The sequence below is a fragment of the Lipotes vexillifer genome, unplaced genomic scaffold, assembly GCF_000442215.2.
Source record: "Lipotes vexillifer unplaced genomic scaffold, Lipotes_vexillifer_v1.1 scaffold422, whole genome shotgun sequence".
NCBI classification, from domain to species: Eukaryota; Metazoa; Chordata; class Mammalia; order Artiodactyla; family Lipotidae; genus Lipotes; species Lipotes vexillifer.
Window position 1 is genome coordinate 677,715 of NW_006779087.1, and position 12,522 is coordinate 690,236.

The 12,522-nt window shown below is 57.0% G+C and overlaps 2 protein-coding genes across 3 annotated transcripts; one reads left to right on the forward strand and one right to left on the reverse strand.

Annotated features, from left to right (window-relative positions):
* The first annotated feature begins 1,126 nt into the window (after positions 1-1,126).
* Positions 1,127-7,687, forward strand: TROAP (trophinin associated protein). 2 transcript variants are annotated; one of them, XM_007452263.1, is made up of 14 exons: positions 1,127-1,567; positions 1,672-1,858; positions 2,359-2,516; positions 2,606-2,743; positions 2,935-3,017; positions 3,666-3,718; positions 4,206-4,327; positions 5,276-5,392; positions 5,476-5,559; positions 5,660-5,719; positions 5,984-6,118; positions 6,271-6,895; positions 7,170-7,363; positions 7,519-7,687. In XM_007452263.1, the coding sequence occupies exons 1-14, from the start codon at positions 1,424-1,426 to the stop codon at positions 7,564-7,566; spliced, it is 2,148 nt and encodes a 715-aa protein (XP_007452325.1). In that variant the 5' UTR covers positions 1,127-1,423; the 3' UTR covers positions 7,567-7,687. The 2 variants fall into 2 exon arrangements, with proteins under 2 accessions (XP_007452325.1, XP_007452326.1); XM_007452264.1 differs by having other exon boundaries at positions 1,424-1,567; positions 4,224-4,327; positions 7,519-7,566.
* A 1,292-nt stretch (positions 7,688-8,979) lies between these two features.
* Positions 8,980-11,744, reverse strand: C1QL4 (complement C1q like 4). The gene is made up of 2 exons (XM_007452265.1): positions 11,208-11,744; positions 8,980-9,159 (listed from the first exon to the last, which is right to left on the reverse strand). Exons 1-2 carry the CDS (start codon positions 11,742-11,744, stop codon positions 8,980-8,982), a joined length of 717 nt encoding a protein of 238 aa, XP_007452327.1.
* Positions 11,745-12,522: the final 778 nt, after the last annotated feature.

The following is a 12,522-nucleotide window of genomic DNA, read 5'->3' on the forward strand; positions in this document are numbered from 1 at the left end:
GGTACAAGATGGGGAGTATGAGTGGGGAGAGGTCAAGGCACAGTGGTAACATGACCAGATTTGCATTTTGGAAAGATTACTCTAGCTGCTATATGGTGAATGGATTATTGTGGAGAGCAAGAGAGAATGGAGGGTGGGAGGCTTTTGCAATCCTCTAGGTGAGATTAGGGTGGAGATAATGAAGAGGAAGACGCTAAATGAAATCCAAAGATAATGAAAAGGTGTGAAGGAGAAATTGGAAGGGGAGGGCTTGTATAACAGGAAGCACGACTCAGGGAGAGAATCTACCAGAGTCCTGCACACTTGAAACCATCGCCCATTTCCCATTAGAGGTTAACCCCTTCCATTCTAACCAGAGTGTTCTAGGTTCCCTCATTTTCACACCCCTGCCTGCCAACAACAGGCCACACCTCCCCCCAGTCCTCCAGGCCTGTTGTGTTTGAGTTCCAATGACACTGTTTTGAGCCTTGTTTTCTTATCTGTGAAATGGAGACCACACCTCACCATTCGTAAAGGTGGAGTGAAAAAACGATTGTTTCTTTTTATTTTTGTTATTGTTAGCCTCAGTTCAATTTTTTCCAGCCCTCTCCGCCCGTTTGGAGGCAGTTCCTCGGCCTAGGCACAACGTACAGACGTTTCCTACAATGTGTCTGGAGCGGAGTCCCCACAGCTTGACGCCGAACTCTGATCAGAGTCCGGTGAGTGGTTCGGGCCTGCCTCCAGCACCGTCACTTAGCCTCATTCAGGAGGCCAGCCCTTCCCACAATGCCGCGAGACTGGTCCTTCCCGCACCAGTCTCGAGACCTCGCGAGAGTACCCGGCGCCCGTTGTCTCCCAGACTCCGAGCCCACGCCTTCGCCGGCCTCAGAAAGGTCTCCTCCTTCTTCTTCCACCCCGCGCTCCGCTCTCGGATTGGCTGGTTGAGTCGGGTCAGTTTTTTTCCCGGCCAGAAAGCGGCTCGACAACGAGTCCTTCTTTTGGCCCCGCCTCCGAAGCCTGCGGATTGGACAGCTGAATCCTGTGACACGCGCCTCCGCAGGAGCGCAGACAAGCCAATCAGGAGCTTGGCGTATTTTACAAACTGGGGAAGTATCTGCAGCAGAAACCGAGAGAGTCCGGGGAAAAAGCGAAGAAAGTGGGGGCGACGCTGAGGGGTTCCGGGGGAGGTGCGGCACCGGGATCTTGGAGGGAATGAGGGCTGCGGGGGCTCGTAGGGAGGAGAAGCAGTTCGGGGTCCTGGGGCTAAAGAATAGGCTCAGAGGGTTAGGAGGAGACACCCAGAAAAGAGGCCTTGCAGGCGCCGGGTCCTCTGGGCGCATGGATTTGGGTGGAGGTGGGAGTATCAGGGATGTCAGGACCGAAGCCCCGAACTGGCTGACCTTTGATCCCTGATCCTGCCTTCTCCGTCTCAGTTGTAGTCGTCATGACTACCCTCCAAGCCACGAAGGATCCTCTCCTCCGGGGTGTATCTCCTACCCCCAGCAAGATTCCCGTTCGCTCTCAGAGACGCCCGCCTCTCCCCACAGTCAAACCCAGCGCCCTGGACCAGGAGAACCAAGATCCAAGGGTAAGAGGGGCGTGGGGGGTGAAGACAGTAGCTACAAGGACGCAGCACACACCAGCAATGCACCCCAACGCTGAGCCCCAGCTTTTTGTTCTCCCTTCCCCCAGAGATTGGTGCAGAAGCTCAGTAGTCAACGCCCCCTCGTTGACTCAGCAGGCCCCAGGCCGAAAGCCACACATCAAACAGAGCAATCGGAGAGATTTGTGGGGAGTACTCAGCTTCGGAACCCCTTGGAGGAGCTCAGGCCTAGCCCTGGGAGACAAAATGTGGGACCTAGGCCTCCTCCCCAGACAGGTACCTGTTGGAGGCTTGAAAACAGTTTCTTTGGCTGGGTAGGAGAATTGGCTGGTGGCAGTGGGGTTGGGGGGCTAAGCAGTCCCTGCTCCTGGAAAGCTCTTTGCTCTTAGAAGCCCCTTGCTTTCTTCAGCAAAGCGTCATCTCTTCTAAAGCCTTTTCCGCCTCTCCCAGTCACAGTCAATTGCTCTGTGTTCGAATGCTTTGCTGTGCTTCTTTTATAACATGTCCATACTTTGACTTGAGTCTGTTACCTCTCTATAGTTTGATGATAGCTTTTCTGAGTATGTGGGCTTTGTCTTATTTATCTCAGGGTGTCAGTGCCTAGAATAGTGTCTTACACAGAGTAAAGTCCTATGAATGTTTGGTGAGCTGAGTTCAGTTATATGAGGCTCTTCAGCTCACCTTTGCACATCAAGGTGACTCTGCTAGGCTCCCTGACCCCTCAGCCTCCCCGCTTCCTGTTCCTTCTCACCTTTCCTTCTCCTCTTCCCTTGCAGAGGCTCCAGGGACCATAGAGTTTGTGGCTGACCCTGCAGCCCTGGCCACCATCCTGTCAGGTGAGGGGGTGAAGAGCTGTCGCCTGGGGCGCCAGCCCAGTCTGGCTCAGAGAGTACTGGTTCGTGGGAACCAGGGAGGCGCCATCCGGAGGGGCCAGGTAATGAGCCAGGATAGGAGGAGATCAGGCTGGAGTAGGCTGAGGAGGGAATCCTGAGCCTGTACTGATAGCTTCTCTTGGGGTCCTAGGATGCCCGGGCCTCTGCATACTCGGCTCCCAGAACCCCCACCCACCGACTGGACCCTGCCAGGGCTTCCTGCTTCTCCAGGCTGGAGGGACCAGGACCTCGAGGCCGGACTTTGTGTCCCCAGAGGCTAGAGGCTCTGGTGAGTGCCCTTGAGGGGCTGATACTCAGTGCTTCTGGGAACTCCTTCCAAGGACAGAGCTGGGCCTTAGGAGGGAAGGTACCTCATGATGAGCGAGAGGGTTGGTATGGAGGCCGATGGGGCTGTTGGTGAAGCCTGAAGGTTTGAGGCCTACCTCTGACTCTGTTTTTTCTCTTGCTCCTATGGCTCAGATTCCACCTTCAGGACCTTCCTCTCACCCCTCTGCTCCTGCCGGTTTCCAGGAGCTAAGAAGAGAGACAGGTGGCAACAGCAAGTGAGGAGAGGATCATTTGGAAAAGAATGATTCAGTGTCTGATACAGGGGTCCCTCAGAGCTGGGGCCTTCCAGTAGCTTTAGGACTTCCCAGCAACCCAGGGCAGAAGGGGGAAATCTATGAGTGCTCAGGGTGAGCCCTTGCAATAGGGGTCAGGCCTTCATAGCCAGGCCTCAATATGACATCAGTTTCATCAGGTTTTGGGAGAAAAAGGGGACAGAACTGAGAGGTGCCATCTCCTTTGTTTAGTGGCCAGAGCATAGACCGTGGCAGTAAATGGGATTTGGGTTCGATTCCTGACTCTTTGTACTTATGATTTGTGCAAGCTTGCCTTACCCTCCGAGCTCCAGTTTCTTTTCTTTTCTTTTTTTTTTTTGGCTGCGCCACTGTGTGGATTGTGGGATCTTAGTTCCCCAACCAGGGATTGAACCCAGGCCCTTGGCAGTGAAAGCGCAGAGTCCTAACCACTGGACTGCCAGGGAATTCCCACTTGAGTTTCTTTAATCTGTCAAATGAGGATAATGTTTGTATTATCATTTGAGGTTATCGTAAGAATTAAATGAGATGATGTTTGTAAAGCACTTAGCACAGTGCCCAGCTCGTACTTGGTACTCAGTGACTGCTAGCTGCTGTCCTTATCGCCATCAGGACTTCAGTGAGCCAGGCCTCAGGATTGCTTCTGGAGACCCTCGTCAAGCCTGGTGAGTGTGTCTGGCCATGGGGAGACGACAGGGGCAGGGGAGATGCTTGTAGGGAGCAAAACAAGAGAAAGCTCAGCAGGCTGTGGCGGGAAGGCCAGATCAGAAGGAGACAGAGAGGAAGAGATCTTCTTGATAGGCCAGAGGTTGGCCCAGTTGCACTTGTGTCAGAGGAGGTGGTCCCCATTTCTACCCTCTCTCTGCCACTTCCTGTAGGGTTTACCTTCCACTCACTGTTCTGTCCTCAGCCCCTAAGAGCCATCACCACACCCCTAGCCCACCCAGGGTATTCAGACTAATGATTTACTACTGAAATAGTGCTGGGCTTCAAAGGGATGCTGGATGGGTCCCCACCCCTGATGGTGCATGGGGGCTGTCAAACTGGCATACCCTATTCGGAGGTTGCAACCTCTGACTAGGGTTGCAGAGCGCTGTGCCAGACTTTGATGTGTGTTCCAGACACTGCAGCAAATTTCCTGTCTCCTCCTAGCTTCCTCTCTACCTGAAGGAGAATATGAAGTTGTCACTCACTCAGATGAAAGAGGAGGGGGCCCCCTCGGTCTGGCTCAGCGAGTACCATTAAAAGAAACCCGAGAGATAACACACACCAAGGTGAGCTGGGACCTTCCTCCTCTGTGCTGGGGGAAGGGCACAGAGGCGATGCATGGGGGGGTTCCCCAGCAGCAGCGGCGCTGAGGATTGTGGGTAGAGCCAGGCAGTCCCAGCCTGGATCTCAGCATGTTAACTGGGTCCTGGTTTGCCCCGGATGGACCCAAGCCCTCTCCAGAGTGGTACTGGCCTCTGTTTACCAGGTGTCCAGGGCCTGCGAGTGAGAGGTCACAGTCTGGTATACATTTGTATCACCATCAGATCAGTGCTGAGAGTAAGACAGATCTGAGAGTTCATTCTTTCACTCCACAAGGGTTTATTGACCAGCTACTGTGTGCCAAGCAATGTTCTAGGTTCTGGATATACAGTAGGAAATAAGTTCACATTCTAGAAGGGGGAGACAAAAAATAAACAAACGTGTAAAATATATAGTAGGTCAGATGGTGATAAGTTATCTGTTTTAAAAAAAGAAAGTAAGGCACTGAAAGGGAAGGAGAAGTGGAAGGGGGTGATTGGTACTGCAGTTTCAGGTAGATCGGTCAGGGGAATCTCACTGAGGTGCGGCTAAGTGAAGAGCAGAAAGAGGTGAGGGAGTGAGCCATGTAGATAATCTGGGGGAAGAATGTTCCAGGCCACAAGAACTGCAGATGCAAAGATGGCATGTACCTGGTGTGTTTAAGGATCAGCAAAAAAGCGAGGCTGAAGCAGAGTAAGAAGGAAAGGAAGTGAGAGGTTAGAGCAATGACAGAATCAGGTTGGGTAAGGATTTATAAAACAGCGGAAGATCTTGGCTATTACTTGGAATGAGTGCAAAGCCATGGGGAGGGGGGATGAACAAGGGAGGGACATGACTTGATTAGATCTCAAAAGAATCACACTGGCTGCTCAAGTGAGGACAAGAAAGAGCAAGGCCAAGCGGGAGGGATCACTCTTCCACCTTGTTCTCCACAGGACGGCCGTGACTCCTGCCTGATGCCCTCCCCTGGCCAAGTGATACCACCTGCCATCACCCGGCCATCACCCTTTGGACGGGCTCAACGTGTGCCTTCCCCTGGCCCCTCAGCTCCAGTTTGTATCCACAAATCCTGGGGGCTGGGATCACTGCGAGGTCTCGGTTTTGTCCCTGCCCAACCACGCCCATCTCTCCTCAGACCTCATATTCAGTGTTGCGGCGTCTCGCCATCCGCCCCAAAACCCAGTTCACACCCCTTCCATCGGCCCCCAGAGCTCAGCAGGTGAGAGAGGGCAGGGGAGGTAGCTGGCTTAGGCCAGGACTGGAGGAGGAAGGGGATGGATGGGTACAGGGAAAGTCATGGCATCTCACTTCTGTCCCAGGCCCAGTGGTTGAGCGGCCTCTCGCCTCAGCCTTGCCCCGAGGAGCCTGCCCTGCCCTGGGTAAGTATCTAAAACCTTCCCATGCTGAGATTCCTCGCTCTGTCCCGTTGGCCTGAGGCCCAGCAGTTTTGAAGCAAGTGGGCTCTCTGGAAAAGCTGCCTAACTCTCCAACTCTCCCTGCTTCTCTGCTGCCCCTCCTAATCCAAGTCTAGGGCCACTCAGTTAAGGACCTGATCCCTTCCTCACTAGTTTGAAGACTCAAACTAGTCTTCGTCCTGCTCCAGCCTGGCTTCCTCATGTGGCCCCTCTCCTCCCATGTGGCAGGAGCAGATTGCAGTCCGGTTATTTGACCAGGAGAGTGGTATAAGGTTGCAGGAGGGTCCTGGGAAGCCACCTATGTCAACTCCTTATGGACCCCACCCCAGTAGAACCCCCAACCTCCAGGAGCTGAAGATGCAGGTGGGCTGGTGTGGGCAACAGCTTTGATGCCTGATGGGCAGTGACAGGGCTGGGAAAGCGAGAAATGGGCGGGGGTGGGGGCATGGAAATAGGACAGTGTGGGTACAAGACTTGCACCCACTTCTTGACATCACACTCTGTCCCACCCACAGCGCATCAGTATCCTGCAACAGCTTTTGCGACAGGAGGTAGAGGGGCTGGCGGAGGGCAAGTGTGCCCCCCTTAATGGAGGCTCCTCTCTGGATATGGTTGAACTTCAGCCCCTGCTGGCTGAGATTTCTAGAACTCTGAATGCCCCAGAGAATAAATCTGGGGCTTTTCATCTTCCTGGAATGTTACAGCACTCTGGGCCGCCCAAACCCTACCTTCCAGAGGGGTGTGGGGAACCAGAGCCCTGCCCTGCAGCAGAGCCCGAGGTAGCTCTGCCCTGCCCTCCAGCAGAACCAGGGCCCCCAGAGTCCTACCATAGGAGGGGGCCTGAGATATCAGAGCCCTCCACCCAGGAGGCATCAGAGCCCTGCCCTCTGGGAGAGCCTGGACCCCTTCAGGCCTGCCCCCAGGGGCAGACAGGACTCCCAGAGCCCTCCCCTAGGGTAGAGCCTGGGGTATCAGAGGCCTGCTCCCCAGAACCCAGAAGTCCAGAGTCCAGCCCATGGCCCTGCTGCAGTCAGTGGGCTCCAGCGACCACCAGCCTGACCTCCTCCTCCCAACGCCCACTTTGTGCCAGCCCCCCTATCCACTCACGCCAGTCTCTGAAGCCCCCAACAGGCCAGGCAGGTAAGGAGTTGGTTGGAAGGGGTTGTGAACAAAGGAGGTCCTCATCTCTCGCTGGGAGCAGGGCCTGCCCTGCACCAGGTGATCCTACGCTTTCTTTCCCCTACCTTCCTTGCCCCAGTCTGGCTCTCCCGCAGGAAGAAGTGGGGGGCTGCACCTTCAGCCCCGTGCTCCTAATTGGCTTGGCCCGTGGTCGGGGAGTGGGAGAGGGCAGTATATGGTGGGAGTCTAGGACTCCAGAGTCTGCCCTGATCTCTCTGTGGCCTTTGGCCCTCAGGCCCCAGCAATCTGGCCCCTCGAACCCTGGCCCTGAGGCAGCGCCTCAAAGCATGTCTGACCGCCATCCACCGCTTCCACGAGGCCCGCCTGGATGACGAGTGTGCCTTCTACACCAGCCGAGCCCCTCCCTCAGGCCTCACCCGGGTCTGCACCAACCCTGTGGCCACATTGCTCGAATGGCAGGATGCCCTGGTGAGCCTCCGGTCCACAGCCAGCTAGGCCTGTGCGAAGTAGGAAGTAGGGCATGGGGCCATCCTCGGCTCCTTTACAGAGGTCAGGGGTCAGGGGGAAGAGCTGGTTACAGTTCAAGGACAGCTGGGCTGTGACGAGGTCTTCTCTCTCCCTAGTGTTTTATTCCAGTCGGTTCTGCTGCCCCACAGGACTCTCCGTCATGAGGCATACGCCTCCACCCACTCCTGTCCTGCCTTGCACCTTCCTTTTAACCCTTATTTATTTTCCACACCATGTACTGAGAGCTGACACCCTTTTGTCCTTCAATAAAGTTTCTAAAATGTCCAAATGTCTGTTTTCCTCTGGTCCTACCTAGGCCAGCTACTGCTGTTTCTCAATTGTCCACATGGTGGCAGTGTCCTCCAGCTTAGAGGCCAGCCCTGGGTTCTCAGGCTTCCCCAGGCTCCCTTGCCCAGAAGCTGTCCAAGTCATCCCACGCCTGCACACCCCACCCTCCCAACAAGCACTATGAGTGAGTGTTTTTTTTGGGGGGAGGGCGCGAATGTGGGCCTTTGGGGAGCTGCCTTTCTCCTTGCTCCCTGAGATCTTGGCCACTCCCAGGAGTCGTCAGCAACTCCTGCATCGCCTAGAGGTCCCTAGAACTCTCCCCCTGCATCAGCAGAAAGCAGAAGCACCAGACCCGTACCTCTGGAATCCTCCCTTGCTAGTGTCCCTCTGGTTGGTGTCTCCCTACAGTGTAAGGCCTCAAAGCTCTCCTGAAGCTGATACCCTTCCCCGTATCAGAGTAGAAACCCTGGGCTACTCCCCTCCTCTGCTTCCCCAGAGGCAGGCCTTGCCAGGAATAATGAAACCTTTGCCTCTGGCAGAGGGTAGGGGTCCTTGAGAGGAGTGAGGAAAGGGTCAGCCACTTTCCCCCACTCTGTGCACCAAGTTAAGAGGCACACACATTCTCCCACTTGACTTTATTGGAAGAGGCAACAGCAGCTGTAGCCCCAGGGCCTAACCCCTATGGGGGTGAAATGGGGACTGCAGGATGAGTTTTAAATGCTAGGAAAGAATTCACTGGTTCCTCCAGTTCACAGGGAGGCTGCCAAGGCTAAAGCCTGAAGCCTGAAAATGGAGATGAGGGGAGGAGGGGATGGCAGAGAAGTTGTCGCGGCAGAGGGCCAGCGCCTGCCCGCCCTAATGTCTCCTCTCCTCTCGCCTAGAAGGGCTCCTGTTCCTGTTCTCTCCCTCCCCAAAAGCCAGGGCTTCCCTCCTGTTTTCTGCTTTCCGTGCCTCTGTGCTGCAGTTAGTGAAACTGTTGCCTAGCTCCCGAGAGAAGAGAGGGCCACGACCTGCGCCCCCCTCCTCGCCCGGCTTTCACAGGCATGTGCACGGGTGCTGGTGGTCCCTTCCCAGGCCGCTCTGCTCCCCCGGCCGGTTTCCTCAGCTCCCCAGCCACTCAGTTATACCCCGGAGCACCAAGAGTCCGCCCATTAAAGGCCACCTCCGGGAGCGGGAGGGTCCGTCCCACCCCCAGTCTCTCAAAGGATGGGGTGGCGCCTTGGGTGGGGCAAGCTGAAGGTGGGTGAGGGGGGGAGCGGAGTGGAGGGGGGCGGGGCATGGAGCCCGACTCAGTCCGGGTAGATGATGAAGCCAGAGAAGGTGCTGTACTTGTTGGTGTTACCGCCGTGCACCTTCCCGCCGTCCAGCTTGATGAAGACTTCATCTCCCACATCCAGGTGCAGGATGACGCTGTTGCTGGCGTAGTCATAGTTCTGGTCCGCGTCCTGAGCAATGGCGCTGGCCCGGACCTAGCGAGGGGGAACAGAACAACCCACTCATGCCCTGTGTGGAGCTGGGGTGATGAGGGGTCGGCCGAGGAGATGCAGCTGGGCCTGTGAAGGTGACGCGAGGGTAGCAGGCTGCAGGGTTTGGGAAGGACAAGGTGCTTCGCAGGCACTGCCATTCACTAGCTGCTGGGACTTGGGCAAGTTTCACGCCTTCTCTGGTCCTTACTTTGAGCTATGAGGTAGGAGGTAGTAATAGAACCTACCTCCTCAGGTTGTTAGGATTAAGTGAGTTACTACGTGTGAAGTGTGTTACAAAACAGTGCTTTGCACAAAGAAAACGCTATATAGGTTTTGCTATTGTTATTATTTTAAAAATAAAATTAGACTGTAGGATAATTTCTAAGATTCTGAACCCACTTGGACCTTCTAAACTTGTGCTCCCTTCCCCCAGAGATAGGGCACAGGTGTGTCTGTGCGTGTGTAAGCAAGGGTGCAGGCTGTGGGAAGGTGCCATGATGTATCCTCGCCCCTCCTCGATTGTCCCTCCTAGTGCCCGCGGGCGCCCCGACGTGGGGGTCGCCTTCCGCCCAAACAGGTAGTGCCTCTTCCCCTCTGGCCTCGCTGCTGCAGGTCGCCTCACCGACGCCTCAGCATCGCAGCCAGCCCCCTCCCCAGCCCCCCTCTTCCTGTCCCAAGGGGACTGGTTATTAACTGATTAATTATTCATCATTATTCTAATCACTATTTACCGTCCCCAAAGCCGCAGCGCCCGCACTGTGGAATACAGAGTGGGAGCCGCGCGGCCCCCGCCGCCTCGGGAAGCGACGCACTCTAGATACATACTCCCCCCCTCCGCCCCTCACAGACACGCCGCACAGACCACACACACCTACTCAGTGCCACAGGCAAGCAGCCACCGCTCTACTCTCACACCTTCACACCCCGCACCCACAGACACACTTGCATCACGCACACACACGCTACAGTCTTACACACATACACTCTCACTCCCTTTCCCTGGGTTCCTGGGGCGACCCTGCTGGGAGGAGACCTCAATGTAGTGCCTTCGGTTCTTGGAGCGGAAGGGTGCTGCAGCGGGAGGAAGACCTGGGGTTCGGACAGGTGGGATAAGCAGGCCTGATGCGCCACGGTCAAATCACCCCATCGCGCATGGGGCATTCGGAGGTCACAGCTCAGCCCTAACCTTACACCCTGCGGCTTGCGTGGCCCAGGCACACTTCCCCAGCCCCACCCCTGTGGCCTCTGGCTCCCCCTAAGCGTGTCCTGGACCTTGAGCTGAGTGTTTGGGACTTCTCTTCCAAGCTAAGGCAGCCATGACTCCGACTCTGACCACAGGAGCAGGGACCAGGCCAGGGTCCAAGGCTTCTGCTTTATCTGTTCTTGCCTCTTCCTTTCTCCCAAATTCGTTCCTGCAAGCCGCCTGGCTGGCCCCAGTGCTGCCTCATTTTCCACCTCTGCCTACGGACTCAGTATTAGCTGAGGGTAAGGCCCACTCTAGCATTGACCTCAGGCCCTGGGACTAGTAATAGAGTTGCCTGGAAAATGAGACAGTGTTTTCTTTCTTTTTTTACCTTATCCTTGAAAATCCAAGCTTAATGACCCCCACACAGGAACAGCTACCAACTGCCCACGCCGTGATACCCGGATTCCATTCTAAATCGAAGGAGCCAGACTCCGGTAACTCGCCCATCAAGTGGCTGGGTAACCCAAAGGCCAGGAGGGCTGCCCAAGACAGGAGAAAAGAGGCTAAGAGGCAGGGTGAGATACCAAAGAGGTTTGGTGTATAGTTGCCTATAGTTGGAGTGTGAGGCTCTGAGTTTTAATTCTGACACCATTCCTAATGCCCCATGAGACCCTGGGCAGGTCGTTTTCTTTCTCTGGCCCCCCAATTCCTTTTGGACTAAATGAAGCGATTTCTAAGTTCTTGGCAGTGTGGCCTTCTTGGATTTAGTGACGGTGTTTGGGGAAGAGGTTCGGGTTGCGTAATGAATGCAGGGAGAATTAGAAAGCTACCGTGTCTGGGGCTGGGTGGGAGAGGGGCAGCTCACCTGTCCATTCTTCATCAAGTCCGCCCACATGCTGGTGCCGTCACCGCCGCGCATAAGCACATGGTAAGCGAAGAAGTAGACACCTGGCATGGGGCAGGTGAACTTGCCACTGGCTGCCTCGTAAGCGTTGCCCACGTTGGTCACCACGTCGTCGAAGCGCAGCACTTCGTAACCCTCGTGTGGCCGCCGCAGGCCAGCATAGAAGGCAATTCGAGGCACGTAGCCGGCAGGGGGCGCCACCCCGCCGGGGCCTGGGCCTGGAGGGCCTGGGGGACCTGGCCTGCCCGGCTCTCCTGGAGGTCCTCTGGGACCTGGTGGTCCCGGGGGCCCTCGCAGACCTGCCTTTCCGCGCCGGCCCACCTCTCCCTTGGCGCCCTGAGGGAAGGGGGGTACGGAGGCGGGCGCGCCGTCGGGTCCTGGGCCTCGCGGCCCGTGGGGATCGCACACCATGCGGCAGCGACCCAGCATCTCGTAGTGCGCCGGCCCGCGGGAGCTGTGCACTAGCAGCGGAATGGCCACCAGCAGCAGCAGCACCATGGCCACCCCGACGGCCGCGCCCGCCACCCTCTTGCGGCGGCTCAGCCGTGACGCGGCCAGGGCCAGCAGATCCTCCTCACTCTTGGGTGCAATGGTGGCGGAGGCCCGGGGCTCTCCGCGGGCCCCAGAGGCGGTGACCGGGCTCGGGCCTGGGTCGGGATCCCCCCGACGGCTGCGCCCAGCCCCCCCGCCCCTGTGGGCTCCCGCCTCAGTGGTGCCGTTCCCCAAACCTTCCGTCAAGGCGGAGGTCCTTCCGTTGGTTGGACCAGGGACAGCTCCCGACAGTTCAGAGTCCGTGGTCCTCTATTACCCTCTCGTTCAGTCTAACGTTCCCAGGCGCCTGAAATCGGTGGCTTCTCGGACGGCTGGTTTCTTACAGATCTAGGATGCCTGCCCTCCGGACAGCTGCTTTCTCGAGGATGGCGGCGCCTAGGTCCCCGTCTACCCAGACGGATAGCTCCCGGCCGGAGCTGGGACTACTCTCCGCGCTCTGGACGTCCGGGGCTCTGCGCTGCGGGTGGCGCCCACCGGGCGCGACCTCCTCGCAGGTTTGCGCTCTGGCTCTTGGCGAGCCTTGACCCACCTTTCTACCCTAGCCGCGGCCCCAGCCCCTGCTGAAGCCCTGGCCCCGCGTCTGTCTCCAGCTAGCGCTCTCCCTCTCTGCGTCCCTAACCTTCCTCCCCTCCCTCCCGGAGCGGCAGTGCGGGTGGTGTGAGCCGCGACGCGGCGGGAGCCGCTCTAAGAGGCCGCGGCGGGGGGGGGGGGGGGGGGGGGGGGG

Excerpts from the sequence above, each read along its gene's own strand:
- TROAP (XM_007452263.1), top strand. The coding sequence starts at position 1,424 with ATGACTACCCTCCAAGCCACGAAGGATCCTCTCCTCCGGGGTGTATCT. Across the intron at positions 1,859-2,358 it reads TAGGCCTCCTCCCCAGACAG|AGGCTCCAGGGACCATAGAG; the intron begins GTACCTGTTGGA and ends CTTCCCTTGCAG. Across the intron at positions 5,720-5,983 it reads AGGAGCCTGCCCTGCCCTGG|GAGCAGATTGCAGTCCGGTT; the intron begins GTAAGTATCTAA and ends CCCATGTGGCAG.
- C1QL4 (XM_007452265.1), bottom strand. The coding sequence starts at position 11,744 with ATGGTGCTGCTGCTGCTGGTGGCCATTCCGCTGCTAGTGCACAGCTCC. Across the intron at positions 9,160-11,207 it reads ACTTGATGAAGAATGGACAG|GTCCGGGCCAGCGCCATTGC; the intron begins GTGAGCTGCCCC and ends CCCCCTCGCTAG.